The sequence below is a fragment of the Ascaphus truei genome, assembly GCF_040206685.1.
Source record: "Ascaphus truei isolate aAscTru1 chromosome 2 unlocalized genomic scaffold, aAscTru1.hap1 SUPER_2_unloc_1, whole genome shotgun sequence".
Taxonomy (NCBI): Eukaryota; Metazoa; Chordata; class Amphibia; order Anura; family Ascaphidae; genus Ascaphus; species Ascaphus truei.
In genome coordinates, this window is record NW_027453815.1 from 146091 (window position 1) to 172692 (window position 26602).

The following is a 26602-nucleotide window of genomic DNA, read 5'->3' on the forward strand; positions in this document are numbered from 1 at the left end:
CTCTGTCATTAGGTCACTTTGCCCCTACGTGGCACTGACCCTTTAACCCATTAAACACATCCCTGTCATTAGGTCACTTTGTTCCTACGTGGGACTGACCCTTTAACCCATTAAACACGTCCCTGTCATTAGGTCACTTTGCTCCTATGTGGGACTGACCCTTTACCAAAGTGACTTAATGACAGTGACGTGTTTAATTGGGTTTCCCGCTTGGTAGAAAAATGCAAAAATCTAAAAGATCAGCGGATATAAATACAACGTGTTTGTAGCCCTCTTTCCTTCTGCTCTAGAGTGACTACGGGTACTGCACACACCTGTTGGCTCAAGGAGATCTGGGCCTCCGCTAGCTGGGAGCCTGGGGTAATAGTATTGGCAGCGCCTCCACTTACCCAGGATCCCCAATGAGTAAGATTGCCCTGGGCAAGAACAATAGCGACACACATCAGATTGTACTGTTTACTACTAAGCATTTATAGAACCTTATCTTATAGGTATAGCAATAACACACATATAACACCTAATATATCATCAACCAATTACTTTCAATATAACACCTGTGGCTCGGCCACTCTCATAAGGAGAAATGTCACTGTCCCGTCACCGCATGCCCCCACACCGTGTCCATGTACTGTATTTGTATATAGGCTCAGTCCTTTGGCCACTCCACGTAGTGTCCCCAAAGAGTGTTCCCTAAGGCGGGATCAGCGCCTGTTGACCGGTGTTGGTGCACTTTAGTAAATACCTCCCGGTCACTGGGGTGACCAGCAACAACTTCAAAAAGGATCCGCCGATCCAGCGCAGTCTCTCGCGAGTGAATGATGCACAGCAGCCTGGTCCCAGACGACTGTCACCAACCTCCGCTCCGCGAGACTTTGTCCCTATCTTCTATACAGTAAGGTCAAGTATCGCTATCAAAATAGGGCGTCCCTGCAGCACCACAAGCTATGGGGACTCAGGGAATACACTGGGGCCTGAGGGGAAGATCTAGCCTACGTAGGCGGGTCACGGACCCCCTGCGCCCACACTACTACCTCTCCTCTTGCTCCTCCGGTGCCCTCTGACTAGTGTGGTCTCTCCCCCACGCTTCCCTCTCCTGCCTCCCGCAATTCCTGCCCTCCTATTCGCTCCCTGGCGTCAGGTGACTTCGCTGAGGCTCCTGGGGGTTGTAGTTTACTTGCTGAGCCTCTTTTGATTGGCCTGGCGTTCGTGCGCTTTGCACTGAGCATGCCGAACCCTCTCCGCTCTGACACTCTCTCCTGGCTATTGCGCAACAACATGGCGGCGCCCTGTGCTGCTGGACCGTGGCGGAACCTCTTAGCACTCACTCCCTTACGGGAACACACTGCAACAGCAAGGTAGAGAGCAACTGGGACATCCCTACATATGTATGTATGTCTTTATTCATATAGCGCCATTACTGTACATAGCGCGTCACAGCAGTAACACACGTGTATGTATGTATGTCTTTATTCATATAGCGCCATTACTGTACATAGCGCGTCACAGCAGTAACACACGTGTATGTATGTATGTCTTTATTCATATAGCGCCATTACTGTACATAGCGCGTCACAGCAGTAACACACGTGTATGTATGTATGTCTTTATTCATATAGCGCCATTACTGTACATAGCGCGTCACAGCAGTAACACACGTGTATGTATGTATGTCTTTATTCATATAGCGCCATTACTGTACATAGCGCGTCACAGCAGTAACACACGTGTATGTATGTATGTCTTTATTCATATAGCGCCATTACTGTACATAGCGCGTCACAGCAGTAACACACGTGTATGTATGTATGTCTTTATTCATATAGCGCCATTACTGTACATAGCGCGTCACAGCAGTAACACACGTGTATGTATGTATGTCTTTATATAGCGCCATTACTGTACATAGCGCGTCACAGCAGTAACACACGTGTATGTATGTATGTCTTTATTCATATAGCGCCATTACTGTAAATAGCGCGTCACAGCAGTAACACACGTGTATGTATGTATGTCTTTATATAGCGCCATTACTGTACATAGCGCGTCACAGCAGTAATACACGTGTATGTATGTATGTCTTTATTCATATAGCGCCATTACTGTACATAGCGCGTCACAGCAGTAACACACGTGTATGTATGTATGTCTTTATTCATATAGCGCCATTACTGTACATAGCGCGTCACAGCAGTAACACACGTGTATGTATGTATGTCTTTATTCATATAGCGCCATTACTGTACATAGCGCGTCACAGCAGTAACACACGTGTATGTATGTATGTCTTTATTCATATAGCGCCATTACTGTACATAGCGCGTCACAGCAGTAACACACGTGTATGTATGTATGTCTTTATTCATATAGCGCCATTACTGTAAATAGCGCGTCACAGCAGTAACACACGTGTATGTATGTATGTCTTTATATAGCGCCATTACTGTACATAGCGCGTCACAGCAGTAACACACGTGTATGTATGTATGTCTTTATTCATATAGCGCCATTACTGTACATAGCGCGTCACAGCAGTAACACACGTGTATGTATGTATGTCTTTATTCATATAGCGCCATTACTGTACATAGCGCGTCACAGCAGTAACACACGTGTATGTATGTATGTCTTTATTCATATAGCGCCATTACTGTACATAGCGCGTCACAGCAGTAACACACGTGTATGTATGTATGTCTTTATTCATATAGCGCCATTACTGTACATAGCGCGTCACAGCAGTAACACACGTGTATGTATGTATGTCTTTATTCATATAGCGCCATTACTGTACATAGCGCGTCACAGCAGTAACACACGTGTATGTATGTATGTCTTTATTCATATAGCGCCATTACTGTACATAGCGCGTCACAGCAGTAACACACGTGTATGTATGTATGTCTTTATTCATATAGCGCCATTACTGTACATAGCGCGTCACAGCAGTAACACACGTGTATGTATGTATGTCTTTATTCATATAGCGCCATTACTGTACATAGCGCGTCACAGCAGTAACACACGTGTATGTATGTATGTCTTTATTCATATAGCGCCATTACTGTACATAGCGCGTCACAGCAGTAACACACGTGTATGTATGTATGTCTTTATTCATATAGCGCCATTACTGTACATAGCGCGTCACAGCAGTAACACACGTGTATGTATGTATGTCTTTATTCATATAGCGCCATTACTGTACATAGCGCGTCACAGCAGTAACACACGTGTATGTATGTATGTCTTTATTCATATAGCGCCATTACTGTACATAGCGCGTCACAGCAGTAACACACGTGTATGTATGTATGTCTTTATTCATATAGCGCCATTACTGTACATAGCGCGTCACAGCAGTAACACACGTGTATGTATGTATGTCTTTATTCATATAGCGCCATTACTGTACATAGCGCGTCACAGCAGTAACACACGTGTATGTATGTATGTCTTTATTCATATAGCGCCATTACTGTACATAGCGCGTCACAGCAGTAACACACGTGTATGTATGTATGTCTTTATATAGCGCCATTACTGTACATAGCGCGTCACAGCAGTAACACACGTGTATGTATGTATGTCTTTATTCATATAGCGCCATTACTGTACATAGCGCGTCACAGCAGTAACACACGTGTATGTATGTATGTCTTTATTCATATAGCGCCATTACTGTACATAGCGCGTCACAGCAGTAACACACGTGTATGTATGTATGTCTTTATTCATATAGCGCCATTACTGTACATAGCGCGTCACAGCAGTAACACACGTGTATGTATGTATGTCTTTATTCATATAGCGCCATTACTGTACATAGCGCGTCACAGCAGTAACACACGTGTATGTATGTATGTCTTTATTCATATAGCGCCATTACTGTACATAGCGCGTCACAGCAGTAACACACGTGTATGTATGTATGTCTTTATTCATATAGCGCCATTACTGTACATAGCGCGTCACAGCAGTAACACACGTGTATGTATGTATGTCTTTATTCATATAGCGCCATTACTGTACATAGCGCGTCACAGCAGTAACACACGTGTATGTATGTATGTCTTTATTCATATAGCGCCATTACTGTACATAGCGCGTCACAGCAGTAACACACGTGTATGTATGTATGTCTTTATTCATATAGCGCCATTACTGTACATAGCGCGTCACAGCAGTAACACACGTGTATGTATGTATGTCTTTATTCATATAGCGCCATTACTGTACATAGCGCGTCACAGCAGTAACACACGTGTATGTATGTATGTCTTTATTCATATAGCGCCATTACTGTACATAGCGCGTCACAGCAGTAACACACGTGTATGTATGTATGTCTTTATTCATATAGCGCCATTACTGTACATAGCGCGTCACAGCAGTAACACACGTGTATGTATGTATGTCTTTATTCATATAGCGCCATTACTGTACATAGCGCGTCACAGCAGTAACACACGTGTATGTATGTATGTCTTTATTCATATAGCGCCATTACTGTACATAGCGCGTCACAGCAGTAACACACGTGTATGTATGTATGTCTTTATATAGCGCCATTACTGTACATAGCGCGTCACAGCAGTAACACACGTGTATGTATGTATGTCTTTATTCATATAGCGCCATTACTGTACATAGCGCGTCACAGCAGTAACACGCGTGACAGAATCATATAAATAACACATAATACAGATAACACATGATGGGAAGACGTGCTTCAGACATGTAAAACCTTGCGTATTTCTCTACTTGTGATGTGACGCTGACTGTATAAGTAACAGGGTCAGATAGCGGCTCGCGCCCTCGGCTCACGCCCTTCGCTCACGTCCTTAGCTCAGCCTCTGGATTCTTTGTATATCGCGTGCTACGGATTAGAATTGCGCGATATAATGGCGGCTCCCCGGGCTGTATTGCAGGGCTCTGGGCATTACCCATGTAATTGACTTCCTTAGAAAGCGTTCCTCCCATTCAAACACAACGATCACTCCCGTGCCTGTCGGAGGGACATGGGGAGGCTGGGACACTCAATCCCCAGTGACATCACAGAAAAGGGAGGAGTCACAGAGGCGTCCCGCGCTACCCGGATCTTTCTCCGATATTGGCGCGTCTCCCACATTTCTCCTTTTCCTCGTGTCTCTGCTGTTGGTTTATTTTGGTCCTTGGACAGACTGCACCGTAATGCTGGTCTCTGAAGTGTGACTCTGCCCCCCACTCCAGGTGCAGACCCTCCGGCGGTGCAGTCTGAGATCGTGTCCATGATTGAGCAGGGAGCGAGGACTTGCTCGGGGGGTCACCAGGTGTCGGAAACGTCCGGAGCTGCCACAAGCATCGCCTCCGGTGAGTGATGGACACATCCAGGGTAATGTTTAGGAACTGCTGGGGGAGTTACGTTACCACCAAGGGATGTCATCCCATATGGGACAATGGGCTCTCAGGGGTTGTCATCCCATATGGGAACGGCTCTCAGGGGTTGCGTTACCATCAGGGGATATCATCCTATATGGGACAACGGGCTCTCAGGAGTTACGGTACCATCAGGGGATGTCATCCAATATGGGACACCGTCTCTCAGGGGTTATGTTACCATCAGGGAATGTCATCTTATATGGGACAACGTGCTCTCAGGAGTTACGTTACTGTCATGGTGACTTGTGAGAGGCTGTAATATACACCAAAATACCTGGGTTGAACTGAACACGACTGAGATATGATAAAATATAATTTATTCCTTGAAAAAGGTGAACACACGAGATATACAAATAACAGGCAAAATAAAGACACTTACTTAGGGTTGGAATGAAGTAATCAGGAACAACGATTAGCAATTCATGCAGCAATCACGAGAAATCACGAAGGCAATGGGTATGGGCTGAGCCTTGTTTATATGCGATCTCAGTCCTATCCCTTAACCTTGGGGCGCCCGGCTGTCTAGCAGATTCCTTTGTAGTTAGGAACTCCCTTATCTGCAAGTGTGAATTATGACACTTACAGACCACTCAGGCCCTTTGTTCCTCCGCCCTATTGTATACAATCAGGGCGGTCCGCCTTTGATCAAAGGGTTTATGATAGACACTGGTCTGCCATCCTGACCTATTAACATAGCAGATGGGTTCTTAGTTTTCATACTAGACCCAAAATACAAATCATTCTTTAATATCTTCACATATTAAAATAATCCGTTCTGTTGGGCCCAGTGGGCTGAAATCTGCCATTCTTTCCAGCCGGAACTTACTCCCCATTGTGGCCAAGTTTCAGCTCTCTGCGACCCCCAGAACCGGAGATACACAAATGCACTTTAAAACCTTTTTATTTTAATACAGGATTCTCCGCTTAAAATGAATCTCTGCTTTTCACTCGTTTCCCATTGACATAAACGGGCTCCGCCGCCATAGGCTTTTAATGGAGCCACTCCACCGTTGAAGTCAATGGGTTCCGCCCCTATGGTCTTTAAATGGGGAAACTCCGCCATTGAAGTCTATAGGGCTTCTCTGTCATAGCCTTTCAATGGAGCAACGCCGCCATTGAGGTCTATGGGAAAAACCACTAATCTTTACAGTTGCCCACACTCCGTCTGGTTGGTCGGAGAGGGTTGGGAATGGCCATGCATTCATGCCGGAACCGTGGCTGCATGCGACCCAAATCTCAGCCCTCTGGTCCTCCCAGAACCGGAGATATGGACTTACACATTTGCGTTTTCGGACTTAGCCGTTTTAACGCCACACGGCTTTTCCCCATTAGAATCAATGGCTGGCGCCGCCATAGACAATGCATGAGCCAGCGCCGCCATTGGATTCAATGGGGCCTCCGCTCCGCCATTGGAGTCAATGGCGTGAGCAGCATCATGAGTACGACCCCTTACGGGGGTCCCTCATTCCCGGACCCGATGGGGGTCGTGTGTGGGGGTTCCTAGGGGCTAGGGGCAAAAATAATTTTATTTCTTGGTGCCCTAGAACCTAAGATTCCCACGCCAATTGTCGTTGACCTTGAACTCAGTGATAAAGCTCTTTTCAAAGATATTGTGTCCGCTTCTGCGGTTTTGCGGTTTGGATGGCTGCCAACCTGTTCCTGGAGGTCGGCGTCGAGGAATCCTCATTGAAGTCAATGGCCCCATTGACTTACAATGGGTAACCGCCGCTCCTCCTCTCGGATGCCACCTGCTGGTCTTCACTGGAAACAGGCCCAAAACCACTAGATCCGCCATTGAAATGAATAGAGCTGCAATGGCGACCTATGGGAGACTGCAAACTGGAGCCTGACAAGGCGGGAAAATGGGAGAAAGGGCTATAATCACTGAATTAACCTTAACCCTTTCCCTCCTGCATTAATCCCAGTGTATGTGTTGGTGCAAACACGGGATTGGGAACAATACACATTTACAGGGGAAAATACATTTGGTTGTGGAAGCAGGGTAAAAACACATTACTGGACCGCAGTCCAGTTAAACCCCTTGCTTCCCAAGTGGGAGCAGGAGGTGGCCAAATGGGGTGTAACCCCTTTAATACCGGGCCAAAACCCCCTCTCCCATGACAGTTACCATCAGGGGAAGTCATCCTATATGGGACAACGGGCTCTCAGGAGTTACGTTACCATCAGGGGATGTCATCCTATATGGGGCACCCAGGGGTTACGTTACCACCAGGGGATGTCATCCTATATGGGACAACTGGCTCTCAGGAGTTGCGTTACCATCAGGGGATGTCACAATGCGTACTATTTTATAGTGCAAAGTTCTGGAATCCATATGGATTCGTGTTTTCTCCGACGTCCCAACCGGACCAGATCTTACTGAATAATAACCCAGGTACATGTGTGTGCAGGTCTCTTCCGTAACCTCGCGGGTCTCTTCTGTAACCTTACGGGTCTCTTCTGTAACCTTGCGGGTCTCTTCCGTAACCTCGCGGGTCTCTTCCGTAACCTCACGGGTCTCTTCCGTAACCTCACGGGTCTCTTCCGTAACCTCGCGGGTCTCTTCCGTAACCTCCCGGGTCTCTTCCGTAACCTCACGGGTCTCTTCCGTAACCTCGCGGGTCTCTTCCGTAACCTCACGGGTCTCTTCCGGAACCTCACGGGTCTCTTCCGTATTCTCGCGGGTCTCTTCCGGAACCTCACGGGTCTCTTCCAGAACCTCACGGGTCTCTTCCGGAACCTCACGGGTCTCTTCCGGAACCTCACGGGTCTCTTCCGGAACCTCACGGGTCTCTTCCGTAACCCCACCGGTCTCTTCCGGAACCTCACAGGTCTCTTCAGTAACCTCGCCGGTCTCTTCTGTAACCTTACGGGTCTCTTCCGGAACCTCACGGGTTTCTTCCGTTACCTCGCGGGTCTCTTCCGTAACCTCGCGGGTCTCTTCCGTAACCTCGCGGGTCTCTTCCGTAACCTCGCGGGTCTCTTCCGTAACCTCGCGGGTCTCTTCCGTAACCTCGCGGGTCTCTTCCGGAACCTCACGGGTCTCTTCCGTAACCTCACGGGTCTCTTCCGGAAACCTCACGGGTCTCTTCCGTAACCTCACGGGTCTCTTCCGTAACCTCGCGGGTCTCTTCCGTAACCTCGCGGGTCTCTTCCGTAACCTCGCGGGTCTCACGGGTCTCTTCCGGAACCTCACGGGTCTCACGGGTCTCTTCCGTAACCTCGCGGGTCTATTCCGTAACCTCACCGGTCTCTTCCGTAACCTCGCGGGTCTCTTCCGTAACCTCGCGGGTCTCTTCCGTAACCTCGCGGGTCTCTTCCGTAACCTCGCGGGTCTCTTCCGTAACCTCGCGGGTCTCTTCCGTAACCTCGCCGGTCTCTTCCGTAACCTCACGGGTCTCTTCCGGAACCTCACGGGTCTCTTCCGGAACCTCACGGGTCTCTTCCGTAACCTCGCGGGTCTCTTCCGTAACCTCGCGGGTCTCTTCCGTAACCTCGCGGGTCTCTTCCGTAACCTCACGGGTCTCTTCCGTAACCTCACGGGTCTCTTCCGTAACCTCGCGGGTCTCTTCCGTAACCTCCCGGGTCTCTTCTGTAACCTCGCGGGTCTCTTCCGTAACCTCGCGGGTCTCTTCCGTAACCTCGCGGGTCTCTTCCGTAACCTCACGGGTCTCTTCCGTAACCTCACGGGTCTCTTCCGTAACCTCACGGGTCTCTTCCGTAACCTCGCGGGTCTCTTCCGTAACCTCCCGGGTCTCTTCCGTAACCTCACGGGTCTCTTCCGTAACCTCGCGGGTCTCTTCCGTAACCTCACGGGTCTCTTCCGGAACCTCACGGGTCTCTTCCGTATTCTCGCGGGTCTCTTCCGGAACCTCACGGGTCTCTTCCAGAACCTCACGGGTCTCTTCCGGAACCTCACGGGTCTCTTCCGGAACCTCACGGGTCTCTTCCGGAACCTCACGGGTCTCTTCCGTAACCCCACCGGTCTCTTCCGGAACCTCACAGGTCTCTTCAGTAACCTCGCCGGTCTCTTCTGTAACCTTACGGGTCTCTTCCGGAACCTCACGGGTTTCTTCCGTTACCTCGCGGGTCTCTTCCGTAACCTCGCGGGTCTCTTCCGTAACCTCGCGGGTCTCTTCCGTAACCTCGCGGGTCTCTTCCGTAACCTCGCGGGTCTCTTCCGTAACCTCGCGGGTCTCTTCCGGAACCTCACGGGTCTCTTCCGTAACCTCACGGGTCTCTTCCGGAAACCTCACGGGTCTCTTCCGTAACCTCACGGGTCTCTTCCGTAACCTCGCGGGTCTCTTCCGTAACCTCGCGGGTCTCTTCCGTAACCTCGCGGGTCTCACGGGTCTCTTCCGGAACCTCACGGGTCTCACGGGTCTCTTCCGTAACCTCGCGGGTCTATTCCGTAACCTCACCGGTCTCTTCCGTAACCTCGCGGGTCTCTTCCGTAACCTCGCGGGTCTCTTCCGTAACCTCGCGGGTCTCTTCCGTAACCTCGCGGGTCTCTTCCGTAACCTCGCGGGTCTCTTCCGTAACCTCGCCGGTCTCTTCCGTAACCTCACGGGTCTCTTCCGGAACCTCACGGGTCTCTTCCGGAACCTCACGGGTCTCTTCCGTAACCTCGCGGGTCTCTTCCGTAACCTCGCGGGTCTCTTCCGTAACCTCGCGGGTCTCTTCCGTAACCTCACGGGTCTCTTCCGTAACCTCACGGGTCTCTTCCGTAACCTCGCGGGTCTCTTCCGTAACCTCCCGGGTCTCTTCTGTAACCTCGCGGGTCTCTTCCGTAACCTCGCGGGTCTCTTCCGTAACCTCGCGGGTCTCTTCCGTAACCTCGCGGGTCTCTTCCGTAACCTCGCGGGTCTCACAGGTCTCTTCCGGAACCTCACGGGTCTCACGGGTCTCTTCCGTAACCTCGCGGGTCTCACGGGTCTCACGGGTCTCTTCCGGAACCTCACGGGTCTCTTCCGTAACCTCGCGGGTCTCTTCCGTAACCTCACGGGTCTCTTCCGGAACCTCGCGGGTCTCTTCCGTAACCTCGCGGGTCTCTTCCGTAACCTCGCCGGTCTCTTCCGGAACCTCACGGGTCTCTTCCGGAACCTCACGGGTCTCTTCCGTAACCTCACGGGTCTCTTCCGTAACCTCGCGGGTCTCTTCCGTAACCTCGCGGGTCTCTTCCGTAACCTCGCGGGTCTCTTCCGTAACCTCACGGGTCTCTTCCGGAACCTCACGGGTCTCTTCCGTAACCTCGCGGGTCTCTTCCGTAACCTCGCGGGTCTCTTCCGGAACCTCACGGGTCTCTTCCGTAACCTCACCGGTCTCTTCCGTAACCTCGCGGGTCTCTTCCGTAACCTCGCGGGTCTCTTCCATAACCGCACCGGTCTCTTCCGTAACCGCACCGGTCTCTTCCGTAACCTCGCGGGTCTCTTCCGTAACCTCGCGGGTCTCTTCCGTAACCTCGCGGGTCTCTTCCATAACCGCACCGGTCTCTTCCGTAACCTCGCGGGTCTCTTCCGTAACCTCACGGGTCTCTTCCGTAACCTCACGGGTCTCTTCCGTAACCTCGCGGGTCTCTTCCGTAACCTCGCGGGTCTCTTCCATAACCGCACCGGTCTCTTCCGTAACCGCACCGGTCTCTTCCGTAACCTCGCGGGTCTCTTCCGTAACCTCGCGGGTCTCTTCCGTAACCTCGCGGGTCTCTTCCGTAACCTCGCGGGTCTCTTCCGTAACCTCACGGGTCTCTTCCGTAACCTCGCCGGTCTCTTCCGTAACCTCGCCGGTCTCTTCCGTAACCTCACGGGTCTCTTCCGGAACCTCACGGGTCTCTTCCGGAACCTCACGGGTCTCTTCCGGAACCTCACGGGTCTCTTCCGGAACCTCACGGGTCTCTTCCGGAACCTCACGGGTCTCTTCCGTAACCTCGCGGGTCTCTTCCGGAACCTCGCGGGTCTCTTCCGTAACCTCGCGGGTCTCTTCCGTAACCTTACGGGTCTCTTCCGGAACCTCACGGGTCTCTTCCGTAACCTCGCGGGTCTCTTCCGTAACCTCGCGGGTCTCTTCCGGAACCTCGCGGGTCTCTTCCGTAACCTCGCGGGTCTCTTCCGTAACCTCGCGGGTCTCTTCCGTAACCTCGCGGGTCTCTTCCGTAACCTCGCGGGTCTCTTCCGGAACCTCACGGGTCTCTTCCGTAACCTCGCGGGTCTCTTCCGGAACCTCACGGGTCTCTTCCGGAACCTCACGGGTCTCTTCCGTAACCTCGCGGGTCTCTTCCGGAACCTGTACAGAGCTTTCCAAACCTCACAGGTCTCTTCTTCACATGTACAGAGATTTCCAAACCTCACAGGTCTCTTCTTCTCATGTACAGAGCTTTTCCAAACCTCACAGGTCTCTTCTTCACATGTACAGAGCTTCCCAAACCTCACAGGTCTCTCCTTCACATGTACAGAGCTTTCCAAACCTCACAGGTCTCTTTTTCACATGTACAGAGCTTCCCAAACCTCACAGGTCTCTTCTTCACATGTACAGAGCTTCCCAAACCTCACAGGTCTCTCCTTCACATGTACAGAGCTTTCCAAACCTCACAGGTCTCTTCTTCACATGTACAGAGCTTCCCAAACCTCACAGGTCTCTCCTTCACATGTACAGAGCTTCCAAACCTCACAGGTCTCTTCTTCACATGTACAGAGCTTTCCAAACCTCACAGGTCTCTTCTTCACATGTACAGAGCTTTCCCAAACCTCACAGGTCTCTCCTTCACATGTACAGAGCTTTCTAAACCTCACAGGTCTCTTCTTCACATGTACAGAGCTTCCCAAACCTCACAGGTCTCTTCTTCACATGTACAGAGCTTTCCCAAACCTCACAGGTCTCTTCTTCACATGTACAGAGCTTTCCAAACCTCACAGGTCTCTTCTCCACATGTACAGAGCTTTCCCAAACCTCACAGGTCTCTCCCTCACATGTACAGAGCTTTCCTAAACCTCACAGGTCTCTTCTTCACATGTACAGAGCTTCCCAAACCTCACAGGTCTCTCCTTCACATGTACAGAGCTTCCAAACCTCACAGGTCTCTTCTTCACATGTACAGAGCTTTCCCAAACCTCACAGGTCTCTCCTTCACATGTACAGAGCTTCCCAAACCTCACAGGTCTCTTCTTCACATGTACAGAGCTTCCCAAACCTCACAGGTCTCTTCTTCACATGTACAGCGCTTTCCCCAACCTCACAGGTCTCTCCCTCACATGTACAGAGCTTTCCTAAACCTCACAGGTCTCTTCTTCACATGTACAGAGCTTCCCAAACCTCACAGGTCTCTCCTTCACATGTACAGAGCTTCCAAACCTCACAGGTCTCTTCTTCACATGTACAGAGCTTTCCCAAACCTCACAGGTCTCTCCTTCACATGTACAGAGCTTCCCAAACCTCACAGGTCTCTTCTTCACATGTACAGAGCTTCCCAAACCTCACAGGTTTCTTCTTCTTGTACATATTGAAAAGTTGATACATTACATCAGCGGTACGCAAACTGGGGGGTGCTGGATTTTTTTTGGGGGGGCGGTTGCAGAGCCCCGCGATCATCCCCAAGGCATTTAAATTAAATGCCGGGGGTTGGCGGGCTGCCTCTGCAACCTACTTACCGGGATTCAGTAGATTTGTTGTGATGCGTCATTTGCCGCCCGTCGCCATTGCAGCGGGGTCTTGTGATGTCACCCCCGGCGTCATTTGACGCCAATCAAAAAGTAAAGGGGGCGCGAGTACCTGGGGAGCAGGCGGGGGGACGCAGCTCAGAAAGTTTGCGCCCCCCTGCGTTACATTATGAAACTAAAGTGAAAGGACCTGTTCTGTCAGCAAGGTGCGTGGGGGAAGCATGTTTCAGAGAGAGAGAAGAGCAAGAGTGTGACGCCGACACTGGGGGGAGGGAGGCTCAGGGAAGCCCGTCTTCACTGAAAGAGTGGGGAGTCCAAGTAACAAGTAAAAAGGAAGACAATAGGTTAATCTTCCACAGATCCCTTGTAACACTGCTCAAACAGGCTAGTAGAATAGATAGCAAGGATATAGTGCTTGTGTTTCTAAAGGGAGTGAAGTATGGGGAGGATCCTGGTAATTGCACCCAATACTAGGATAGAACAATTACCTAAAATGCCCTATGGGCAAAACAATAAACTTTTTATTAAACATATATGTATACGCACATTAATACGACGCAATAAATCAATAGGTAGTAAAAACAACTAAAACACAGGCACGGGTATATAAGGAGGTAGTGATTAGATAGATATCAATAATACCACTACATAAATGAAGTCCTCCTGTGATAGCTCCGGTGGGGGTGGTATGTGGTGGGAGTAATTATGCCTAAATGCAGATAGCAGTAGGTGCTAATAGATATGTGGCAGAGAAAACCACCTAAAACCTGGGAGGGTGTGGTGGGTGTGTACAGTACTATTAATATAGCGATACCGGAAGAAGTTGCCTCGCTCAATGATAGTCGTGAGAGGTGCAGCCTGTAATAGGGTCGATATAGCTGTGTAGCGCAGTGTTCTGATAGTTACACTGTCACCTTGTACATCCAATGCAGCCCTCACTCTCCAGACCTCCAGGCAGCGGCAGAGGCCGATATGGTGCACATTAGATTGCAAAGTAGCTATAAATAGTAACCTCCGGTACACAAACTAACACCCTTCCTCCCCAGTAACGGAGCAATCTCACCCGTGACCTCCGACGTCAACGCGATGACGTCATCCCGACGTACGTTTCACGCTCGGGGGCTGGCGCTTTCTCAAGGTAGGAGGTCCCTACTGAGTCATGGTGTAGCGTATATGTACACGTTTTAGAAGGCGGCGCTTGGGCATTTTGAATTCCAACCAGCATAACCTCAAACTGACCTTAGTTTCAAGCGAATCTAAACTTGACTTCCTTGACATTACAATCACTAAGGATAGTACTGGGAAACTAGACACCACTATCTTTAGGAAACCGACAGCCACCAACAGTCTACTGAGAGCGGACAGTCAGCACCCTAAACATGTAGTGAAGGCAATCCCTACAGGCCAGTATCTCCGCCTTAGACGTAACTGTTCTACCCTTAGCGAATACAAGGACAAAGCCATAGATATGACGCATCGTTTTATTGAACTAGGACACTATAAGACGAATCTGAAAAGAGCTTACAATCGAGCCATTGAGACCAGCAGGACACAACTCCTAGCTGACACTACACGTAACGACAAGACAAATGAGTATAAACCGATCCGCTTCATCGGTACCTTTAGCGACCAATGGGGCTCTATCTACAGGATTTTCAATAAATACTGGCACATATTATTAGATGATCAAGATCTACAAGGGGCTATATCTCACACACCCAAGCTCACCAACAGAAGAAGTCGTAACTTGAAAGATATCCTTGTTCGAAGTCACTACCAAGCCAAACCAAACACCTCTAAAACGTGTACATATACGCTACACCATGACTCAGTAGGGACCTCCTACCTTGAGAAAGCGCCAGCCCCCGAGCGTGAAACGTACGTCGGGATGACGTCATCGCGTTGACGTCGGAGGACACGGGTGAGATTGCTCCGTTACTGGGGAGGAAGGGTGTTAGTTTGTGTACCGGAGGTTACTATTTATAGCTACTTTGCAATCTAATGTGCACCATATCGGCCTCTGCCGCTGCCTGGAGGTCTGGAGAGTGAGGGCTGCATTGGATGTACAAGGTGACAGTGTAACTATCAGAACACTGTGCTACACAGCTATATCGACCCTAATACAGGCTGCACCTCTCACGACTATCATTGAGCGAGGCAACTTCTTCCGGTATCGCTATATTAATAGTACTGTACACACCCACCACACCCTCCCAGGTTTTAGGTGGTTTTCCCTGCCACATATCTATTAGCACCTACTGCTATCTGCATTTAGGCATAATTACTCCCACCACATACCACCCCCACCGGAGCTATCACAGGAGGACTTCATTTATGTAGTGGTATTATTGATATCTATCTAATCACTACCTCCTTATATACCCGTGCCTGTGTTTTAGTTGTTTTTACTACCTATTGATTTATTGCGTCGTATTAATGTGCGTATACATATATGTTTAATAAAAGTTTATTGTTTTGCCCATAGGGCATTTTAGATAATTGTTCTATCCTAGTATTGGGTGCAATTACCAGGATCCTCCCCATACTTCACTCCCTTTAGAATCACAAGCACTATATCCTTGCTATCTATTCTACTAGCCTGTTTGTGCAGTGTTACAAGGGATCTGTGGAAGATTAACCTATTGTCTTCCTTTTTACTTGCTACGCCAGTACCATCCCTCTGCACCGGCTATATAATTTGCTATTTTGGTGAGCGGTGTACTATTAGTTATTTTATAGTCCAAGTAACAGCCTCGCAACCGAGGAGCTGCCGAAGGGTTAATACAGGAAGGCCGTTATAAGTCTGCACAACCCCGCACTGCAATGCGCACAACCCCGCACTGCAATGCGCACAACCCCGCACTGCAATGCGCACAACCCCGCACTGCAATGCGCACAACCCCGCACTGCAATGCGCACAACCCCGCACTGCAATGCGCACAACCCCGCACTGCAATGCGCACAACCCCGCACTGCAATGCGCACAACCCCGCACTGCAATGCGCACAACCCCGCAGTGCAATGCGCACAACCCCGCACTGCAATGCGCACAACCCCGCACTGCAATGCGCACAACCCCGCACTGCAATGCGCACAACCCCGCACTGCAATGCGCACAACCCCGCACTGCAATGCGCACAACCCCGCACTGCAATGTGCACAACCCCGCACTGCAATGTGCACAAACCCCGCACTGCAATGTGCACAACCCCGCACTGCAATGTGCACAACCCCGCACTGCAATGTGCACAACCCCGCACTGCAATGTGCACAACCCCGCACTGCAATGTGCACAACCCCGCACTGCAATGTGCACAAACCCCGCACTGCAATGTGCACAACCCCGCACTGCAATGTGCACAACCCCGCACTGCACAACCCCCACACTGCAATGTGCACAACCCCGCACTGCAATGTGCACAACCCCGCACTGCAATGTGCAATGTGCACAACCCCGCACTGCAATGTGCAATGTGCACAACCCCGCACTGCAATGTGCACAACCCCGCACTGCGATGTGCACAACCCCGCACTGCGATGTGCACAACCCCGCACTGCGATGTGCACAACCCCGCACTGCGATGTGCACAACCCCGCACTGCGATGTGCACAACCCCGCACTGCGATGTGCACAAACCCCGCACTGCGATGTGCACAACCCCGCACTGCGATGTGCACAACCCCGCACTGCGATGTGCACAACCCCGCACTGCAATGTGCACAACCCCGCACTGCAATGTGCACAACCCCGCACTGCAATGTGCACAACCCCGCACTGCAATGTGCACAACCCCGCACTGCAATGCGCACAACCCCGCACTGCAATGCGCACAACCCCGCACTGCAATGCGCACAACCCCGCACTGCAATGCGCACAACCCCGCAGTGCAATGCGCACAACCCCGCAGTGCAATGCGCACAACCCCGCAGTGCAATGCGCACAACCCCGCACTGCAATGCGCACAACCCCGCACTGCAATGCGCACAACCCCGCACTGCAATGCGCACAACCCCGCACTGCAATGCGCACAACCCCGCACTGCAATGCGCACAACCCCGCACTGCAATGCGCACAAACCCCGCACTGCAATGCGCACAACCCCGCACTGCAATGCGCACAACCCCGCACTGCAATGCGCACAACCCCGCACTGCAATGTGCACAACCCCGCACTGCAATGTGCACAACCCCGCACTGCAATGTGCACAAACCCCGCACTGCAATGTGCACAACCCCGCACTGCAATGTGCACAACCCCGCACTGCACAACCCCCACACTGCAATGTGCACAACCCCGCACTGCAATGTGCAATGTGCACAACCCCGCACTGCAATGTGCAATGTGCAATGTGCACAACCCCGCACTGCAATGTGCACAACCCCGCACTGCAATGTGCACAACCCCGCACTGCAATATGCACAACCCCGCACTGCAATGTGCACAACCCCGCACTGCGATGTGCACAACCCCGCACTGCGATGTGCACAAACCCCGCACTGCGATGTGCACAACCCCGCACTGCAATGTGCACAACCCCGCACTGCAATGTGCACAACCCCGCACTGCAATGTGCACAACCCCGCACTGCAATGTGCACAAACCCCGCACTGCAATGTGCACAACCACGCACTGCAATGTGCACAACCCCGCACTGCAATGTGCACAACCCCCACACTGCAATGTGCACAACCCCGCACTGCAATGTGCACAACCCCGCACTGCAATGTGCACAACCCCGCACTGCACAACCCCCACACTGCAATGTGCACAACCCCGCACTGCAATGTGCACAACCCCGCACTGCAATGTGCAATGTGCACAACCCCGCACTGCAATGTGCACAACCCCGCACTGCAATGTGCACAACCCCGCACTGCAATGTGCACAACCCCGCACTGCAATGTGCACAACCCCGCACTGCAATGTGCACAACCCCGCACTGCAATGTGCACAAACCCCGCACTGCAATGTGCACAACCCCGCACTGCAATGTGCACAACCCCGCACTGCAATGTGCACAACCCCGCACTGCAATGTGCACAACCCCCACACTGCAATGTGCACAACCCCGCACTGCAATGTGCACAACCCCGCACTGCAATGTGCACAACCCCGCACTTCACAACCCCCACACTGCAATGTGCACAACCCCGCACTGCAATGTGCACAACCCCGCACTGCAATGTGCACAACCCCGCACTGCAATGTGCACAACCCCGCACTGCAATGTGCACAAACCCAGTACTGCAATGTGCACAAACCCCGCACTGCAATGTGCACAAACCCAGTACTGCAATGTGCACAACCCCGCACTGCAATGTGCACAACCCCGCACTGCAATGTGCACAAACCCCGCACTGCAATGTGCACAAACCCAGTACTGCAATGTGCACAACCCCGCACTGCAATGTGCACAACCCCGCACTGCAATGTGCACAACCCCGCACTGCAATGTGCACAAACCCCGCACTGCAATGTGCACAAACCCCGCACTGCAATGTGCACAAACCCCGCACTGCAATGTGCACAAACCCCGCACTGCAATGTGCACAAACCCAGCACTGCAATGTGCACAACCCCAGCACTGCAATGTGCACAACCCCGCACTGCAATGTGCACAAACCCCGCACTGCAATGTGCACAACCACGCACTGCAATGTGCACAACCCCGCACTGCAATGTGCACAACCCCCACACTGCAATGTGCACAACCCCGCACTGCAATGTGCACAAACCCCGCACTGCAATGTGCACAACCACGCACTGCAATGTGCACAACCCCGCACTGCAATGTGCACAACCCCCACACTGCAATGTGCACAACCCCGCACTGCAATGTGCACAACCCCGCACTGCAATGTGCACAACCCCGCACTGCACAACCCCCACACTGCAATGTGCACAACCCCGCACTGCAATGTGCACAACCCCGCACTGCAATGTGCAATGTGCACAACCCCGCACTGCAATGTGCACAACCCCGCACTGCAATGTGCACAACCCCGCACTGCAATGTGCACAACCCCGCACTGCAATGTGCACAACCCCGCACTGCAATGTGCACAAACCCCGCACTGCAATGTGCACAACCCCGCACTGCAATGTGCACAACCCCGCACTGCAATGTGCACAACCCCGCACTGCAATGTGCACAACCCCCACACTGCAATGTGCACAACCCCGCACTGCAATGTGCACAACCCCGCACTGCAATGTGCACAACCCCGCACTTCACAACCCCCACACTGCAATGTGCACAACCCCGCACTGCAATGTGCACAACCCCGCACTGCAATGTGCACAACCCCGCACTGCAATGTGCACAACCCCGCACTTCACAACCCCCACACTGCAATGTGCACAACCCCGCACTGCAATGTGCACAACCCCGCACTGCAATGTGCACAACCCCGCACTGCAATGTGCACAACCCCGCACTGCAATGTGCACAAACCCAGTACTGCAATGTGCACAAACCCCGCACTGCAATGTGCACAAACCCAGTACTGCAATGTGCACAACCCCGCACTGCAATGTGCACAACCCCGCACTGCAATGTGCACAACCCCGCACTGCAATGTGCACAACCCCGCACTGCAATGTGCACAAACCCCGCACTGCAATGTGCACAAACCCAGTACTGCAATGTGCACAACCCCGCACTGCAATGTGCACAACCCCGCACTGCAATGTGCACAACCCCGCACTGCAATGTGCACAAACCCCGCACTGCAATGTGCACAAACCCCGCACTGCAATGTGCACAAACCCCGCACTGCAATGTGCACAAACCCCGCACTGCAATGTGCACAAACCCAGCACTGCAATGTGCACAACCCCAGCACTGCAATGTGCACAACCCCGCACTGCAATGTGCACAAACCCCGCACTGCAATGTGCACAAACCCAGCACTGCAATGTGTACAACCCCGCACTGCAATGTGCACAACCCCGCACTGCAATGTGCACAAACCCCGCACTGCAATGTGCACAACCCCGCACTGCAATGTGCACAACCCCGCACTGCAATGTGCACAAACCCCGCACTGCAATGTGCACAAACCCCGCACTGCAATGTGCACAAACCCCGCACTGCAATGTGCACAACCCCGCACTGCAATGTGCACAAACCCCGCACTGCAATGTGCACAAACCCCGCACTGCAATGTGCACAACCCCGCACTGCAATGTGCACAACCCCGCACTGCAATGTGCACAACCCCGCACTGCAATGTGCACAAACCCCGCACTGCAATGTGCACAAACCCCGCACTGCAATGTGCACAACCCCGCACTGCAATGTGCACAACCCCGCACTGCAATGTGCACAAACCCCGCACTGCAATGTGCACCAACCCCGCACTGCAATGTGCACAACCCCGCACTGCAATGTGCACAACCCTGCACAAACCCCGCACTGCAATGTGCACAAACCCAGTACTGCAATGTGCACAACCCCGCACTGCAATGTGCACAACCCCGCACTGCAATGTGCACAAACCCCGCACTGCAATGTGCACAAACCCCGCACTGCAATGTGCACAAACCCAGCACTGCAATGTGCACAAACCCAGCACTGCAATGTGCACAACCCCGCACTGCAATGTGCACAACCCCGCACTGCAATGTGCACAACCCCGCACTGCAATGTGCACAAACCCCGCACTGCAATGTGCACAAACCCAGCACTGCAATGTGCACAACCCCCGCACTGCAATGTGCACAACCCCGCACTGCAATGTGCACAAACCCCGCACTGCAATGTGCACAAACCCCGCACTGCAATGTGCACAAACCCCGCACTGCAATGTGCACAAACCCAGCACTGCAATGTGCACAAACCCAGCACTGCAATGTGCACAACCCCGCACTGCAATGTGCACAAACCCCGCACTGCAATGTGCACAAACCCCGCACTGCAATGTGCACAACCCCGCACTGCAATGTGCACAAACCCCGCACTGCAATGTGCACAAACCCCGCACTGCAATGTGCACAAACCCCGCACTGCAATGTGCACAACCCCGCACTGCAATGTGCACAACCCCGCACTGCAATGTGCACAAACCCCGCACTGCAATGTGCACAAACCCCGCACTGCAATGTGCACAACCCCGCACTGCAATGTGCACAAACCCCGCACTGCAATGTGCACAAACCCCGCACTGCAATGTGCACAACCCCGCACTGCAATGTGCACAACCCCGCACTGCAATGTGCACAACCCCGCACTGCAATGTGCACAACCCCGCACTGCAATGTGCACAAACCCCGAACTGCAATGTGCACAAACCCCGCACTGCAATGTGCACAACCCCGCACTGCAATGTGCACAAACCCCGCACTGCAATGTGCACAACCCCGCACTGCAATGTGCACAAACCCCGCACTGCAATGTGCACAACCCCGCAGTGCAATGTGCAGAAACCCCGAACTGCAATGTGCACAACGCCGCACTGCAATGTGCACAACCCCGAACTGCAATGTGCAGAAACCCCGAACTGCAATGTGCACAACGCCGCACTGCAATGTGCACAACCCCGCACTGCAATGTGCACAACCCCGCACTGCAATGTGCACAACCCCGCACTGCAATGTGCACAACCCCGCACTGCAATGTGCACAACCCCGCAGTGCAATGTGCACAAACCCCGCAGTGCAATGTGCACAACCCCGCAGTGCAATGTGCACAACCCCGCACTGCAATGTGCACAACCCCGCACTGCAATGTGCACAACCCCGCACTGCAATGTGCACAACCCCGCACTGCAATGTGCACAACCCCGCACTGCAATGTGCACAACCCCGCACTGCAATGTGCACAACCCCGCACTGCAATGTGCACAACCCCGCACTGCAATGTGCACAAACCCCGAACTGCAATGTGCACAAACCCCGCACTGCAATGTGCACAACCCCGCACTGCAATGTGCACAAACCCCGCACTGCAATGTGCACAACCCCGCACTGCAATGTGCACAAACCCCGCACTGCAATGTGCACAAACCCCGCACTGCAATGTGCACAACCCCGCACTGCAATGTGCAGAAACCCCGCAGTGCAATGTGCAGAAACCCCGCACTGCAATGTGCACAACCCCGAACTGCAATGTGCAGAAACCCCGAACTGCAATGTGCACAACGCCGCACTGCAATGTGCACAACCCCGCACTGCAATGTGCACAACCCCGCACTGCAATGTGCACAAACCCCACACTGCAATGTGCACAAACCCCGCACTGCCATGTGCACAACCCCGCACTGCCATGTGTACGAACGGTTTCAGCATAAACAGACATTGATCTGATCGGCACAAGCCTGCTTATCCCTGTTGTCCTACGTGGACTGTGCACCTTTATGTGCAGTGTGCACCTTTATGTGCAGTGTGCACCTTTATGTGCAGTGTGCACCTTTATGTGCAGTGTGCACCTTTATATGCAGTGTGCACCTTTATATGCAGTGTGCACCTTTATGTGCAGTGTGCACCTTTATATGCAGTGTGCACCTTTATGTGCAGTGTGCACCTTTATGTGCAGTGTGCACTTTTTAATAAAGTGTAGCGTGACAGTAACAGACTGGCCCATGGTCTCTGTCCCTCCCACTTCAGGTGTGCACAGTCTGTCTCTAGCACCACAGAGGGACTAAGGGGACCCGTGATCCATCAGGACACCCCTCTGCTTACAGGGTGACGGAGACAGGAGGGGACGTTGGTGACGGAGACAGGAGGTGACGTTGGTGACAGTGCAATGTATTATTCACAGTGTGTTTCTCCCCTGCAGGCTCCGTGAGCTCCAGTCAGCACGGACATGGACCCCCTCATGTAATGCCCATGGGGATGCAGCTGGTGAATAACGACCTGTCCCAGTGCTATCAAAGAGATGCCAGCTGCTGGGACACGTGCAGCTCCAACAACCTCCAGGGAACGCCGTCAAGGAACTCTCCGGAGAAAGCCAATCAGTCTGAGCGGGATCCCAGCGATATCACCAGCATCATCGCACATCTCCGGAGCCTGGCAACCGAGACCTCAAACAGCTGTGCCAGGCCTGACATGTGCACCACAGGGAGTCCAGGCCCGTGCATGGACAGAGAGGCAGGGACCTCAGAGAACCTCGAGAGGCTACAAGATAAGAGGAGTACTGGACATAATACAAACACCAACCCAACAGATGGTCCAGATAACTGCACCGAAAACCAGATGGATTTCCGAGTGAGCATGGGAAGCGAGATGGCAGAGGGACAGTATTCGTTTCCCAATGTTGAGTTAAGCTACAAGGGGAAATCAAACTCAAAGACCTATATCTGTTCTGACTGTGGAAAGAGTTGCCCATGTCGATCAGCTTATATCAGGCATCAGAGAATCCACACAGGAGAGAAGCCCTACACCTGCACCGAATGTGGGAAAAGCTTCATCCAGAGCTCGGATTATAACAACCACCTGAGGTCCCACACGGGAGAGAAGCCATACACCTGTGCTGAGTGCGGGAAGTGCTTCAGCCGCAGCACTTACCTGGTGACCCACACCAGGACGCACACTAAGGAGAAGCCGTACATGTGTAATGTGTGCGGGAAAAGCTTTGTCCAGCACTCACACATGGCATTACACCTACGGATCCACAGCGGGGAGAAGCCTTATATCTGCATCGAATGTGGGAATAGCTTCAGTCGCAGCTCAACCCTGGTCAAGCATAAGAAATCTCACCGGAGGAGAACTCTGCACATGTGCAAGAAAAAGAACGAGGAGGAAATCCCCTGCAACTTCACACAGAATAACCCGCCCACCTGGGGTGGCTGCATCAATGGGAGGGACCTGGAGGAATACCCCTCGCCCCCTGCAGTACCGGAGGTCAAGTCGGAAACTGATGAGGCATTGCAGTGTCACCAGCGATTGGGGAGCTGTCGCAAACGGTACCGGGGGGGTAAGAAAATCGCACGGAAACCCATCCGAATCACGCTGGAAAAATATCGTATATATGAGAGGGGCCCCGGGGAGCACGCGGGAGGCTTTTCGCACCACCGGAAGTTCTTATGGAAGAAGAAATCCCCGTGCGCCAGTAATGAGACAAGCGTGAGTGAGAGCGTAGGACACGGTGACACCGAAACATCGAACCACTCTCTGGAGAGAGGGACAAGTCCGATGAAGGACATCGGGAGTCCCAAAAAAGAGAACGTTTCTCCATGTTCTGAAAGTGATAACAGTATGAGTGAGAACACGGAGAATTTTAACCCAGAGCCACAATACTCTTCCCCAGAGAACGAGCAGTGCAGCTCCAAGGACACGCCGATGAACAGCACAGAAACACTGTATGCTTCCGCCAAGACCGAGACTGCCAGGGAGGACGCTGCAGACTCGCTGTACACATATGCCAATAGTAACCCCACTGATTATAGCGATATGTATAACAGTACTTATATAGGTGCAGATAACACAGACGGCTTCAACGGGGAGATGGCACTGAAATCGCTGCAGAGGCCACGCACAAAGGAGTCCTCTTATATCTGTAGTTACTGCGGGAAGGGCTGCCCATGTAAGTCTGCATTCCTCCGTCACCAGAGAATCCACACAGGAGAGAAGCCCTATTCCTGCACCGAATGTGGGAAAAGCTTCATCCAGAGCTCGGATTATAACAACCACCTGAGGTCCCACACGGGGGAGAAGCCATACACCTGCGCTGAGTGCGGGAAGTGCTTCAGCCGCAGCACCTATTTAGTGACACACCACAGAACACACACTAAGGAGAAACCCTACACCTGCATCGAGTGCGGTAAGAGCTTCATCCAACACTCGCACCTCGCAATACACCTGCGGATCCACAGCGGGGAGAAGCCCTACACCTGCGCCGAGTGTGGGAAACGCTTCAGCCGGAGCTCCACGCTCGTTAAGCACCAGAAGTCCCACAGCAAGAAGAACATAGACTGGGCAGCAAGCGGAGACGCCACTTCAACTGGGTCCCAGGTGCCCCGCCAAGGGACCCTATAACAGACCCTAGTTACATGCAAAACCCAAAGCTTTCATTGGCTTAACAGATGTCTTATGTGACTGTAATATTGTTAACTCCTTCAGGGCTAGCAATGTTCGGCTGTGCATGTTTTATGCTATTGCTTTGCAAAGTAACGCACAGCCCTCTGGCAGTGAAAGTGTTAAAGGTGCAGATCCATACAAAGGAAATGTCCTATAAATTCTCCTTTCCATTGTAATAACCCCACACATCATTGTGAGACCCCCCCCCCCACACATCATTGTGAGACCCCCCCCCCACACATCATTGTGAGACCCCCCCCCCCCCACACATCATTGTGAGACCCCCCCCCCCACACATAATTGTGAGACCCCCCCCACACATCATTGTGAGATCCCCCCCCCACACACATCATTGTGAGACCCCCCACACATCATTGTGAGATCCCCCCCACACACATCATTGTGAGATCCCCCCACACATCATTGTGAGACCCCCCCCCACACATCATTGTGAGACCCCCCCCCCACACATCATTGTGAGACCCCCCCCCACACATAATTGTGAGACCCCCCCCACACATCATTGTGAGATCCCCCCCCCACACACATCATTGTGAGACCCCCCCACACATCATTGTGAGATCCCCCCCCCCACACACATCATTGTGAGATCCCCCCCCACACATCATTGTGAGATCCCCCCCACACATCATTGTGAGATCCCCCCCCCACACATCACTGTGAGATCTCCCCCCCACACACATCATTGTGAGATCCCCCCCACACATCATTGTGAGATCCCCCCCCACACATCATTGTGAGATCCCCCCACACACATCATTGTGAGATCCCCCCCACACATCATTGTGAGATCCCCCCCACACATCACTGTGAGATCTCCCCCCCACACACATCATTGTGAGATCTCCCCCCCACACACATCATTGTGAGATCCCCCCCCACACATCATTGTGAGATCCCCCCCACACATCATTGTGAGATCCCCCCCACACATCATTGTGAGATCCCCCCCACACATCATTGTGAGATCCCCCCCACACATCATTGTGAGACCCCCCCCCCACACATCATTGTGAGACCCCCCCACACATCATTGTGAGATCCCCCCCCACACATCATTGTGAGATCCCCCCACACACATCATTGTGAGATCCCCCCCACACATCATTGTGAGATCCCCCCCACACATCACTGTGAGATCTCCCCCCCACACACATCATTGTGAGATCTCCCCCCCACACACATCATTGTGAGATCCCCCCCCACACATCATTGTGAGATCCCCCCCACACATCATTGTGAGATCCCCCCCACACATCATTGTGAGATCCCCCCCACACAACATTGTGAGATCCCCCCCACACATCATTGTGAGACCCCCCCCCACACATCATTGTGAGACCCCCCCACACATCATTGTGAGATCCCCCCACACATCATTGTCAGACCCCCCCCACACATCATTGTGAGATCCCCCCACACACATCATTGTGAGACCCCCCCCACACACATCATTGTGAGATCCCCCCCACACATCATTGTGAGATCCCCCCCA

General features: G+C 52.4%; 1 protein-coding gene across 4 annotated transcripts in view; it reads left to right on the forward strand.

Moving 5' to 3' along the window:
• The window catches only part of LOC142473256 (uncharacterized), a 110354-nt gene extending 84604 nt beyond the window's left edge, over positions 1 to 25750 (forward strand). For all 4 annotated transcript variants that reach the window (XM_075580445.1, XM_075580446.1, XM_075580447.1 and 1 more), the window contains 2 exons: positions 5230 to 5349; positions 22847 to 25750. In XM_075580445.1, the coding sequence (XP_075436560.1) occupies positions 5230 to 5349; positions 22847 to 25044 (2318 nt within the window). In that variant the 3' untranslated portion in view covers positions 25045 to 25750. The remainder of the gene's footprint in view (positions 1 to 5229; positions 5350 to 22846) is intronic.
• The last annotated feature ends 852 nt before the right edge of the window (positions 25751 to 26602 follow it).